This window comes from Xenopus laevis, chromosome 5L, assembly GCF_017654675.1.
Source record: "Xenopus laevis strain J_2021 chromosome 5L, Xenopus_laevis_v10.1, whole genome shotgun sequence".
NCBI lineage: Eukaryota > Metazoa > Chordata > Amphibia > Anura > Pipidae > Xenopus > Xenopus laevis.
In genome coordinates, this window is record NC_054379.1 from 121,150,730 (window position 1) to 121,164,965 (window position 14,236).

Here is a 14,236-nt window from a genome sequence, read left to right on the forward strand (position 1 = left end):
GGGACAGGTAAATTGTAATTGTCAATGTTAGAATATGAATATATTTTCATGTTTAAAAATTAGGATATGAATGAACCAGCCAGTTTTGTTCATGGAAGTGTTGATGGCTGCAGAAATAACATTTTGAATTTTCCACCATATATGCCAAGTAAGTTTTTTTGTATTTTGTAGTTTTCCATTTATATTATAATAGCTGTAAAACTAATAATAATATAAATCACTGACATGAGACAGTATCAGTTGAGATGTCTATGGGTTTCATATTACCATAGCAAAGAAGGAAATTACCCATGAGAAACTATACTATTTTTACAGTAGTGCTGAGGACCACTTTGAGAGCAGGAGATATGGTTACTTTCAGTTAGTGATTTGCAGTATTTTTTGCCAAGTTTCACAGAGAAAATTATGCCCATAAACTACAATGGGTGACGTTGCACGTCAAAAAATAATTTGTTGCCTATAGACTTCAATGCATTACTGCAAATTTTCGCCATTTCACAACTTTTCATCAATGCAAAATGGGTCAGATTTGGCCATCACTACTTTCAGTTACTAATTCAATAATTTTTCACTAGAAAATCATAAGAACATGTATATGCTTGGTGTAACTTAACTTCTACCCCTAGAGTAAATCAACATTGGATAAGAGTAACCCTCATTCTCAGATAATAACTTCCAATGTCTTCCCCTGGTTATTGTGCACACATGTTGCCTGAGGTGTGTCAAGGAGAAAGATTGCTAGTATAGAGTCAAGAATGATAAAAAATAAATAAATATGAATTGTGAGTGTGGTAGGGTTATAAGATCTCAAGAAATGTTACATAGAAAGGAAATATCAAACCAAATCTTGAATTAGCTGCAGGTCACAGAATCTAATGCCCCAGAAGATTGTTAAAAATATATACCAAGCAAGCGAATTTCCTTGAGAAATGGTAACATTTAGTTATGTGAGCAACAAACGTATTGCATCAAGGGTAGCTACCTATGCAAGTATTTTCCATTACTTCCATTGAGGACTGGTGGTCTTCAGCCCAGGTCAATAGTAGATAAGAAACATAATTGTAACCTCTAGTTTAAGTAGCTTGCCATTGAATTACAATGTAAATTTCAGGCAGATACCAATATCAGTTTAATTTAGGTTATTACATCTAAAATCAGTGTCACTCTTAGAATTGCTTACTTCTCTAGTTTGAAAAGTAATATTTTCATATTCTTATATTAAATTTGTTAAAAAAAAACAGAATTGGAGTCCAGCCATCAAGGGTTAAGTCACAAAACGTTGTGCATGGAGAGTCAACAACACCTGCCAAATGGAAATCCCGTAAGGCACTATGATGTTCATAGTCTCTATGGATGGTCACATTCAAAACCAACCTTTGAGTAAGTCATCTTTAATAATTATTCCAAATGCCTTCCATTAACCATATTTATTTGTCATACACTATTTTCTGCAAATGCATTTTTTTCTTGAACTATTCATTACAAATGCATTTTATATTAATTGTAGTATATAGTCTGTAAACAAGCAATAGTGGGTACCCCAAAACTCCATAGACAAAGCCTTTAAAACAATTATTGTCTATTTCTATACATATGACACATAGCTGAATACATACGTATTTTCCTTTTTAATTGTTTATGTGCACATGTTAACTTTTCTTCTCAACTGGTTCTATAGTTTCAACCTTCCAAATACAAAAAAATACCAGAGCTTCAAAGATGGGCTAACAGCCTATAGTTTAAAGAGAATTAAGTTCACTTATAGTCTGATCAGAGAGGTTCAACTTCTGCCAGCAGGGGTACTACTACTCTATACCAAAAACTGTGTAGGTATAGGATTTGTTAACTGGAGACCCATTAGTAGCTCTGAATTACTAGATGGGCTCCATTTTGTCCAAATAAACCAAATTTTAAAATAATTATTTCCTTTTTCTCTGTAATAATAAAATAGTACCTTGTCTTGATCCAAACTAAGATATAATTAATCCTTATTGGAAGCAAACCCAGCCTATTGGATTTATTTAATACAGTATTTAAATTATTTTGTAGTAGACTTAAGGTATGAAGATTCAAATTACAGAAAATTATTATCAATTATCCAGAAAACCCCAGGTCCTGAGCATTCTGGATAACAGGTCCCATACCTGTACTATTTAAGTAGGAAATACTTAAGAATAATCATCACATAAAAAATAATGCTTTAGATTCCATGTTGTGCCTCTGCCAGCTTGACTAGCTATTCCAAATGAAAAATTACTATTATATTACTAGTAAGAGTTTATAAAGTATCTATTATATTCACATTTTGTTGATTTACAACCTGGAATTAAAATGGATTTAACAGAAAAGTTTACAATTTGCTCTCCACAATACTTCACAATATTGTACAAAAGTTAATTTACAGTAGGCATTTGTTGGTTACATACTTATTAAACTTTGAATGCAATTTCAGCTGTGTTTAAACAGTTTGTGGCCCATTTCTACATTCAATTAGATAATGTTTTTACAGATTCTGTTTGAGGTTGAGATTGCAGGGTAGGGCAATAACTGTATGCTCTTAATACATTCCATGTTTATCTGGCACTATGCTTGGACTAATTGTCTTATAAAAGTATGAACTTTTTCCCAAGACTTAGGGGCAGACATATTAAAGGTCGAAGTGAAAATTCAAATGAAAAAATGAGAATTTTAAGCTAATTTCTGTGTACTTCGACTAGGGGATAGACAAAATTTGATTAGAATTTGAAAAAAATGTAAAAAATTTGAATTTTGAAATTTATCATGTACTGTCTCTTTAAAAAATTTGATCTAAAACCTGGTGAATTGCTGTTTTAGTGCTGTTTTAGCCTATGGGGGACTTCCTAGAACTTATTTGAAGTCAATCGGTGGACTTTGAAAATTTCAAAGGGATTTTTTTGGAAAAAGAATGCGCTTCGATTCGTACGATTCAGATTTGATCGAAAGCGGACCTATTTGATCGAAAATGGACCTATTCGGCCAAAAAAACTTAGATTTTTTTTAATACATTTCGGTTGTTTTTTTTTTTAATTCAATTTCGAAGCTTTTTAAATTTGAAATTCGTCCCTCGATAAATCTGCCCCTTAGTTTTAAAGCAGTCAATTTGCACTTTTTTAACTGTAAATAGTATCAACCTTCAAATAAGATGCCTAGACACTGCTAATGAAAAGCATTTCCATAGTAAAATGCTTTCACCACCATACTAAATATTAGGTGTATTGTTTTTTGAGATATGGATGAAGATTTTAACCACATATATTCTTTCAAATTATGATTAAAAAGTAATTTCTTGACAATATTATTGTTTATTTTTTGATAGTTAAATATTTTAAACAGCGCCAAAGTATGATTATACCCATTATAAAAAGTCCCCTTATCTGGAAAACCGCAAATCCGAAGCATAACAAGGAACTGTTTACAGCTGTTATGATTAGTATTTCTTTTCATAAAGACAGAATGTAGTTCATTTACAGGCTTTATATTTCAGGTAAATGGTCTTTAATATGAATATTTGTTATTTGTTCACTTGTTACTCCCTCTAGTGCTCTAAGAAATATAACAGGTGAGAGAGGTATCGTTATCAGTCGCTCTACATATCCAACATCTGGACAATGGGTTGGACATTGGCTAGGGGATAATACTGCTGCATGGAATCAAATGGATAAATCAGTTATAGGTAAGAACATGCCTTGAAATATATATTTACTTGATATCTAGGTTTTGATTTATTTCAGATCAATAATACATAATCAATTACCAATTGTTCATACTATTTTTGTTGCCTAATATGATTGCTCTAAACACTCCAAACTCAGATCTCTGAAGATTTTTTCTATAAATAAAACTGGGGATAAGTAAACCCAAAAGCTCCACAGTTAACTTGTCGGAAAAGGATTGTGGTGTATAGTTAATAAATAACTGTCACTCATGTATTTTTTAGAGGGAGCATGGGTATACTGTGATTATTGTTAGGAGGTTGCACACCATTGTTGTATTTATTTATATTTATGACCTAAAAAAGTAGTACAAAGTTGTGTGGCAACATTCTTCTTTTGTCTTAGTGATGAAATAAAATTGTGCACAGTGGTAATGTTAGAAAAAAGTCTAAATAGACACAGAATAACTTTTTTATTATTTTATGCTTGCAGGAATGATGGATTTTAGTCTTTTTGGAATATCATATGTAAGTGTTCCTTTGACCCTGTTTGAAAACACAAATAAGCAAGTGCTTTTAAAGAATGATGTCTTATAGTTTGTTTTCCCTTCAGACTGGAGCCGATATTTGTGGATTCTTTGAAGATTCAACATATGAATTATGTGCTCGATGGATGCAGTTAGGAGCATTTTACCCCTTTTCAAGAAATCACAATGGGAAAGGATGGAGAGTATGTTCTAAGTTCATTCTATTTGATTAGATAGATAGATAGATAGATAGATAGATAGATAGATAGATGATAGATAGATAGATAGATAGATAGATAGATAGATAGATAGATAGATAGATAGATAGATAGATAGATAGATAGATAGATAGATAGATCTGGTGTCTCAAAAATGATTATTAATTATATAAGTCTATGGGGCAGATTTATCAAGGGTTGAATTTCGAAGTACAAAAAACTTCTAAATTCGACCATTGAATTGAAAAACTTCAAATATCGAATTCGAAGTTTTTTCACAGAATTTGGCAATCCTATGATCTAATATAAATCGTTCAATTGAACGATTTAAGCATACAATTGAACGGTTTTTATTCAATGTGTAAAGACTTAGAAAAAGTTTGTAGAAGGTCCCTATAGGCTAACAGGCAGGTTTAATTTGGCGAAGTTTTTTTAAAGAGACAGTACTTTGATTATCTAATGGTCGAATATTCAAATGATTTTTACTTCGAATCAAAGTCGAAGTAAATTCAAAGTCGTAGTATCCTATTCGATGGCCAAAGTATCCAAAAAATTACTTTGAAATTTGTACTTTTTGTACTTCAAAAATTCATTCAAACCTTAGTAAATCTGCCCCTATATGTTTCACTAATAAACAATCTTCTTTCATATACATGTTCCAAAAATTTTAAGGTAACATTTCTACAATTGTGCAATATAATTCCCTTCTCATTATAGAGACAAGATCCTGTAAGTTTTGATTCAGCATTTGAAGACCTTTCCAGAAAAGTCCTAAATATAAGATATACTCTGTTACCCTACTTGTACACTCTGTTATTTGAGGCTAACACTAAAGGCTCCACTGTTGTTCGACCATTATTACATGAGTAAGTAGTTTTTATTAACCTTATACCTATTAATACCAATATGTGTTCAATGCATAAGAAATAAATCTGATCCAACTAATATGGATGTGGTTTTACATGTTACAGGAGGAATATGCTACTGTTCTATTGCACTGGCCCTTAAGACTGGCCTCGGCCAAAAGTGTGATTTTATGTGCAGTAAAGGTTGCTGAGGTCAGGACTATTACGTACTTCAGAAGCTTTGTATTTAAATGTTGAAATAGAGGCTTTAAAACCAAGGTATAAAATGGTAATTAGTGATGTTGGTAACCTTTAACCCACGTGTATGCTATTGCTTGTCAATACCAATTGTCAGAGAGTTCTGCAGATACACATGCATACTCAAAACAACAGTGTGTAGAGTAAGTACTCCTAGGTACAGATTTATCAACATTTGAGATTGAGTTTTGCAGCAATAAAATGTTTTGTCATAATATTGGTTGTTATTACCAACATGATAAATTAGTAATAGAGAAAATACACTGTATGGAACAATATCATACAATTAAATATATCTCCAGGTAGCATGAAGTCAAATAACATGGTGGAACTGTTAGATCTCAATATTTTGTCTTAGGATATTTGTTTCTATTTATTGTTAGTAATAAGTCCAGCCCACATCTCTGGCTGGTTAACTCTCTGGTGTTTCTTAAAGGGGTCACTATTAAATGGATGGCTCAGAACCTAAAGACGGGGGATACATATCTGCCATCCACGATATACTGTATCCCCTCCAGCTTGTACATTATATATATATATATATATATATATATATATATATATATATATATATATATATATATATATATAAACGCTAGGTCGGTGCACCCAGAACACAAAATGGATGCCTAGGTGCTGGGACACTTACATGAATAATAGCAAAGCAACAAACAGTCTGCATGCATAGGTCTTAAATGAAAAAAATAAGTAGTTTATTCAACGTTTCGGCTCAGCTACATGAGCCGTCTTCCTGAAGACGGCTCATGTAGCTGAGCCGAAACGTTGAATAAACTACACTTATATATATTAAAATGCTGCTCACAAAGGTTCTTTGTAGTGCTCTTAAATATCAAACAACAACTGTCCTTATTTTTAGAGGTAAACTATCATATTTTTTTTTCTGTGCCTCTTTAGATTCACTGAAGATAAACAAACCTGGGATGTGTATAAACAGTTTTTATGGGGTCCAGCATTGATGATAAGCCCTGTTATGGATGAAGTAAGCTTTTTTCTATTTTTAAATGTTGCACAAATTGAAGGTCAAGCTGCTATGTAGGACTAGACAGAAAGTTTGGAAATAGGAAGAATGCATGATGGGGCTGCAGGCCTACTGCACCCATTCCCTGGATAAGGTGTATTGGACAGGGGTCAATAATCTCAGTATATTAGACACTTCCTACTGACAATGGTTCCAGGTAAGGAGCAAGTTTAAGAGATCCATCTTAAAATACTCTTTTACCCTACTAGTAACAGGGGAGATTGTTCATCCTTAGCTATTGTTATGTGGTTTAAGGAGTCCCATATAATCTGAACAAACTTTCTATTGTACACCAAGCATTTCAAAATCAATTTTATGCTTTCATTATGTTAGTTGAGCCCATTTACTTAGCTTGAGTGAAGGAATAGAATAAAAAAACGTTGAATTTCGAATGTTTTTTTTTGGCTACTTTGACCATCTAATGGCCTGCTTCGACCTTCGACTACGAATTTGAATTGAGCGATTCAAACTTAAAATCGTTCGACTATTCGATAATCGAAGTACTGTCTCTTTAAAAAAAACTTTGACCCCCTAGTTTGCCACCTAAAACCTACCGAAGTCAATGTTAGACTATGGGGAAGGTCCCCATAGGCTTTCTAATGTTTTTTAGGTCGAAGAAAAATTGTTCGATCAATGGATTAAAATCCTTCGAATCGTTCGATCAACCGATTTTTCATTCGATCGTTCGATCAAGCTATTTGCGCTAAATTCTTCGACTTCGATATTCGAAGTATTTACATTTGGCAGTCGAATATTGAGGGTTAATTAACCCTCGATATTCGAACCTATGTAAATCTGCCCCTACATGTCTGAGAAAGTTGACAAATTATAAAAATACCCATTTCACCCTCAGACTGAAACACCAGAGACAGGGACATTAAACTTTAAAATATAAAAAATAAAAGATGGAAAGCAATCGAGAAAAGTCCTTATTTCTGGAGAACAATCTGAAAACAACTCAACTGAAAAATTGTTTGGAAGGTGAATAAACACCTCCAGAGCTGCTTAATCATTCAGGACTCAGGGACTCTGGGAACTTGAGCAGAAATAGCATCTCTTTTCTCCGCACCTTCAGACATATGCTCTTTTTGAATGGGTTTTAGCCTTATTTTACCCTTCCAGTATATATCAAAATGAAGACAGTTGCTACATTTAATATTTAAAAATTATTTCCAGTAATTCATTATATGATTTATTAAGCTATATTTTTGAATACATAATACAGTACATTTTTAACTGCTAGTCTGTCCAATGTGTATGCGTGATTTTTGCAAATAAACAAATAATCCAGAAGTCCCTCAGTGTCTCCAAAAAGTAAATGGCACAAATATTTACACAAATAACTAAGAAAATTACTGCATATGAATAAATATTTTTGTCCGTTACCCTAAATTTTAAAATATGCTTTTACTTATTTTAGGGCGCTAGAACTGTAAATGTGTATATCCCAAATACAATATGGTATGATTATCACACGGTAAGTTTAATTAAATAAATTTTCATATTTTAGATACATGCTTGTTAGAATGATGACTAGTACACCTGTCATTCCAATTGTCCATAACAAGTTTTTTTTAAATTTTTCAGTATGGTTTTAAATGACTATATTCATAAATACAATGTTTTAATGCTATGTTAATCCTTGGTCCTAGCAGAAGGTTCTGATTGTAGGTGATCAAAAGCACTTAACATAACAGACAAACACTGTACTGGTATAAAGTAGTGTAAAATATATAATGTACAGTGTGATGCTCCTTATACCTGGATATGGTATTAATAAAGGTGTGTTACATTTATGCCGCTCTCTGTATTTCACAGCATTATTGTATACCACCTCAGACCAGGGCTGTATTTAGGTCTTATGCGGCCCTTCATGTTTACTTCTAAAAAAAGACCCAGATCATACGATTTTTTTTAGTTTTTTCCTGAATTGATCAATGTTTTAGGGCTTTTTCCAAAAAAAACACCTGATGTCTTTCTCTGACTCCTACCCCTCACCCCCTGAGCTCCATCATAAGATTTCCTATGGAAATCCTTAGCAGAGAGTGGGGAGGGTTTTAAAAAAAAACTGAAAAGAATAGGCACCCCGATATATAAATACGGCCCTGCCTAAGACAAGTCATAACACATTCAAGTAAAGGATATAAATTCATAGGGAAATAAATTCTGACAGCAATCACTGTATAAAAAACACATATATTGGAAGCTTTGTTGAGCAGGGCCCTCTTTATTTTGGCACTTTATAGATGCATGTTAAAATAATTATAATGATGATAAATTAAAATTTTTATACTTTTCAAGAAGCCACAGATGTTTACACTTAAACTGTACATAATTGTTTTCATCATTTTGCTATATTTTTTATTTAGATGGCAATATGTGGGGGTTTTTAGCATCACGTTAAAAAACAACTTTACATGCTATCCATGTGTATAGAGATGGGTGTATGTATATTATTATTTATATAGCACTTCTTTTTTGTTTCAAAATAGAATGCCCACTGAAGGCTTAAATCACTTAAATCACACAATTATTGTGTTATAACTGTGTTGTAGATCCAAAATAGTAACCATTTATATGGAACATTTGGGTTTTGTGCAGGACAGTGCTATTAAAGAGAAAAGGTTTTAGATAATACCCAGAATATACTGAAGACAGAGCAAAGCAATTGAAGATTTTGATGAGCAAGAAAACATAAGAATAGCTGATGTAAGATAATGGTGCAGAAGGGAACATAGAACATGTTGGGCAACACAGAACATGTTGATGGGAAGTGTTCAATTATATAGAAGTAAAAATGAAGGGGGTTATTTATTACAGTGAATGCTAAAAACTCAAAACATTTGAGTTTGTTTTTACTATGAAATCTGATTTTTTTTTTTTTGAGATTTATTAAACCCAGAGGATGGAAAAAGTCAAAATCTGAAAATCTGTCATCTCAGACCTAAGAAAGTTTTATAGAAGTCAAGAGGAGTGATCCCTATGTGGTCTGTGCTGGAATTAGCCAGAAAATCCTACTATTTCAGACTTTTTGGGTGAAAAATCCTAAAAATGTTGGCTTTTTGGGAAAAATCCTTAAAACATTGAGCAATTGGGAAAAAATCGTACGATCTGGATTTTTGCTTGATTTTTTCACGTTTGTTCCCGATCCAGTTAAATCACGACTTTTAAATATAAATAAGTTCCAATCGTGGATCCTAGTTTGGTTGGACTATTTTGATTTCTCAGATAAATTCAGACCTTGATAAATAAGACCCAAATTGTTTACAGGTTATAGTTTTAGAATAATCTCTACCAATTTCCCCTACCAATTCCATTACATTTTTGAAGTTTTTCATACCAGTCAAACATCATATGAGAAATAATTTTATAAGGTTATTTGTGTTTCAGGGAGTCAATGTCAATATAAAAGGCCAGTGGGCAGAGCTACAAGCACCGCTTGATCATATAAATCTTCATGTTCGAGGTGGCTACATATTACCTTTGCAAGCTCCAGCTAACAATACTCATTTTAGGTGAGTACAATAAGGGGCAGATTTATCAAAGGTCGAGTTTTTTTAATTAAAAAATTTGAATTTTGAGCTATTTTTTTGTGTACTTCAACTAAGGAATAGTCCAAATTTGATTCAAATTTGAAAAAAATTAGAAAATTCAAATATCAAAATATATCATGTACTGTCTCGACTTCAACCATTTAACATTGGAGTCAAATTCGATCGAATGTGCTGTTACTTTGGTTTGTATGATTAGAATTCAGCCAAATATGGACCTATTCGGCCAATAAAAAAATTCAACTTCATTTCGGTTGGTCTTTTTGAATTCGAATTTCGAAGTTTTTCAAATTCGAAATTTGTCCCTTTATAAATATACCCCTAACTGTTTACTTGTTTGCTGTCATCTATATTGCATTAAAAAGCAAGTACTTCTAGGAGTTACACGAATATCCTGAAGTATGTTAAAGTGTGATGTGTAATATTTTGCAGAAAGCTATGGGAGTACACACGCATGTACCTTCTAAAGAGAATTATTGGCTCCTAGGAAAGAGCAAATGTATAATATTTGTTTGCTTCCCTATATATTTTTATTCTGACAATATTAATACACCCACTTCACTGTACATTTTCGTAAAAAAGAACTATTTTTTTTAAATAAAGCACATGAATAGATCACAATAAGCCTGAGTGTTCACAATAAACTCCATAAGATACTCTTCTGGCTACTTTTATAACAGAAATAACTGTTTAAATATAATAGCCACCTTTTCTCTTAGGGGCACATTTACTAAGCTCGAGTGAAGGATTCGAAGTAAAAAAAACTTCGAATTTCAAAGTATTTTTTTGGGTACTTCGACCATCAAATAGGCTACTACGACTTTCGACTACGACTTTGATTAGAACGATTCGAACTAAAAATCGTTCGACTTTTCGACCATTCGATAGTCGCAGTACTGTCTCTTTAAAAAAAACGACGAATTCATAGGATTTTACTTCGAGGGTCGAATTCGAGGGTTTATTAACCCTCGATATTCGACCCTTAGTAAATGTGCCCCTTAGTGTAATGCATTAAAATGTAAGTATTTTTCATGGCAGTATATACTTGATATCACTGGTAGACCCTATTTTGCCAGAGCCTTTGAACCCCTGAAATAACAAAAGAAGTTATTCTGGCTTCTTCAGTTCCAATGAATAGTTGATTGGAAGTCAAAAACAACAAGCATGTACCAACATAGTCATCTGATACAAAAGTAAATGAAAATATTTTTATTCTCTATTACTAGATAAAGAAATGAATGGTATTTAGGAATTTGCCTTTATTTAAAATACATACAATACCACTACATGTTAAAGTATATGACATTTGTTTAACTTGTTTCCTTGCAGCCGAAAAAATCCAATGAAACTACTTGTGGCTTTAGACCAAAATGAAATGGCCAATGGGCAACTTTTCTGGGATGATGGAATAAGTATTAGTGAGTACCAAGGAATTTTTTAAAATTAAGATATGCTATAGAGTACATCAATAAAGCTAAACCAAGTGGAACATATAAGAGCAAAATAAAGGTGCACAGAGTAAAGTATTTGCTTTCCTGTTTTTGATGTAACCTTTGCACTTCATCTTGCTTGTAAATGCAACTTTTATTTTATTTTCTGAAAATAAAAATCTAAGTTACAAAAAAATCATTTGTTTTCAAATGTAATGCCATTCCAGAATGTAAGATCAAACAAGATTTAGGGGCAGATTTATCAAGGATCGAAGTGAAAATATGAATTTTGATAAATCCGCCCCTTAGCCTCACTTAATCCATGTGATCCCCATTTCTTACTTAAACTAAAAAGTTATTTTTTTCTATATAAAAAGCCAGTTGAATGCAATATGTATATCTATGGTATATACTGTACATTTTTATGTAATTTATAAAGAGTTCTAGGCAGCGCAATGAAACAGTTTTCCATTTTTTTCCTATTAATGCATGCTCAAATGCAGGCATTAAATAAAGGGCTTCTTTGCATTATGGATAGGGAGTATTTAAGTTGCACAACTTTGTGGCTGTCATTTGTGCATACTACATATAGTAAATGAACCTTTGTGTCTTGTATGTAACCACCCACCAATAATTAGGTTTTAAAAAGCCAAGAAACTGTTCTCATAAAATATGTTAATAAGAAAGTAATTACACATGTTAAATCAAAGAACTAATTACTGTGTTTAAGCAATTATATAATAGCTATATAGATAAATGTATTTTTCTCTCTTTTTTAAGCCTCAATTGAAAGTGGGGTGTACACCATGTATGAATTTTCTGCTGGTCCAGTAAGTATTTTAAAGAAAAGAAACTGTCTTAATAATATTCGAGTTATTTAATATATAAAGAATGCCTGACATATGGCTTGGGAGTTGGTGCAAGAAAGCTGATAGTAGTATGATAACTAACACATAATCACTCTGTTTATGGATTAATAACATCCATGTAAGTCAAACACACCTGTATTATGTTGCAGCAAAAATTAATTAAAAACAAGGACAGGCAATATAGATAATAAACACATTTATCAGAATAGTTATTGTTGTTATACATTGATTTTACTGAAAAACATACTTTACTTGTGCAAGCAGAACCACTACAAAACAATATAAATGCCTTTGTCATGATTGCTCAAATATAGTGTTTCAGGATTAAGAGCACCTTTAAATAATAAATTAGACATACTGTACAATTGCAGAAATCTTCCATGGCATGAAAACTAAACAAAATACAAGGGTCCTTGTACACAAATATCCAAAACTCTCTTACGTGTTATTTTTTTCTCCTAGAATTTTGTAAGCATGACAACAACGCATGCCAACTATACTGATCCAAACAATGTGATGTTTGAAGAAATTCAAATACATGGACTTACCAAGAATATAATTGACCTTGTGGTGAAAAAGAATGGCACTGTACAACCTTCAAATCATCAAGTTATTTATGATTCGAATACACAGGTTAATATACAGTGCATAATTAAAAAAATATCCAAGCTTAGTCTATCACTGTAATGCAAATATTGTTTCACACCTGCAATTTATGTTTTCTAAAACATGCAATTTATTTTCAGATTGCAAAAATAACAGGTCTTCAATTGATACTCGGAGAATCATATTATTTGGAATGGAATACCTATCTTTCTAGATTTGACTGCTATCCGGAAGACAACCCTTCTAAAGAAGCATGTGAAAACCGTGGCTGCTTATGGGATGTATGTAAAATACATTTGTTTTGAGATATCTGTTTTTGATTAGTTTAGAATTAAACTCCCCTTTCATTGAAAATCTTCTTTATAAAGGACCAGAAGCATATCTGTATTAAAAGAAAGGATTTATAGCAAATAGTGTGATAGTGTTTGGTTTTGGAAAGTTACATATAGGTTAAACTGGTGCTAGATATTTTATGAAGGGGTGCAATGGAATACAGCTGTATGTGGGTAGCATGACGGCAAATAGAAGCGAGGGTTTCCTTGCATTAGCACTGTCCTGCCATGGGATTCTGCCTTGCATTTTTAAGCATTTTTAATTTATAAAATGATTTGAGTTTTTAAACACGGGGGAAAATTTGGATGAAAAGATCATCTCTCAGGGGCAGATTTATCAAAGGTTGAGGTGAATTTTCGAATTTTTTGTGTACTTTTACTAGGGAATTGTCCAAATTCGATTTTAATCAAAGTTTTTTTGGGGGAAAACTTTGAATCGAATTTTATTGAATGCACTATTCCTTCAATTCGTATGATTCAAATTTGGCCGAATACGGAACTATTTGATCAAAAAAAAACTTTGACTAAATTTCGGTTGGTATTTTTGAATTTTTTTCAGTTCGAAATTCAACCCTTGATGAATATGCCCCCCAATAAAGTTAAAATTTAGAATTCATGTGAGTTTTTTTACACTCTATTAAATTAGATTTACTTGAATTTAAGGAAGGCTGCAAACAGCTCCTAATTGATCCTAGTGGCAAATAATCAAATTTGAATTCTGAAAGGGCCAGTATGTGATAAATTTCAAAAATCAAATTCGAATTGTTTAAAAACTTGAATCGAAATTCCCTAGTCGAATTTCACAAAAAAAACCATTGAATTTGAAATTTGAATTTTCACTTTGACCCTTGATAAATCTGCCCCTAAATAAATGGACAGACTGCATTA

General features: G+C 32.2%; 1 protein-coding gene across 2 annotated transcripts in view; it reads left to right on the forward strand.

Moving 5' to 3' along the window:
- Window positions 1-14,236, forward strand: part of LOC108717032 (maltase-glucoamylase, intestinal) — a 124,217-nt gene that overhangs the window by 74,085 nt on the left and 35,896 nt on the right. For both annotated transcript variants that reach the window (XM_018263744.2, XM_041563350.1), the window contains 13 exons: window positions 64-148; window positions 1,242-1,380; window positions 3,561-3,694; window positions 4,167-4,201; window positions 4,287-4,403; window positions 5,136-5,284; window positions 6,437-6,521; window positions 7,981-8,037; window positions 9,951-10,075; window positions 11,441-11,529; window positions 12,322-12,371; window positions 12,873-13,043; window positions 13,157-13,297. In XM_018263744.2, the coding sequence (XP_018119233.1) occupies window positions 64-148; window positions 1,242-1,380; window positions 3,561-3,694; window positions 4,167-4,201; window positions 4,287-4,403; window positions 5,136-5,284; window positions 6,437-6,521; window positions 7,981-8,037; window positions 9,951-10,075; window positions 11,441-11,529; window positions 12,322-12,371; window positions 12,873-13,043; window positions 13,157-13,297 (1,377 nt within the window). The remainder of the gene's footprint in view (window positions 1-63; window positions 149-1,241; window positions 1,381-3,560; window positions 3,695-4,166; window positions 4,202-4,286; window positions 4,404-5,135; window positions 5,285-6,436; window positions 6,522-7,980; window positions 8,038-9,950; window positions 10,076-11,440; window positions 11,530-12,321; window positions 12,372-12,872; window positions 13,044-13,156; window positions 13,298-14,236) is intronic.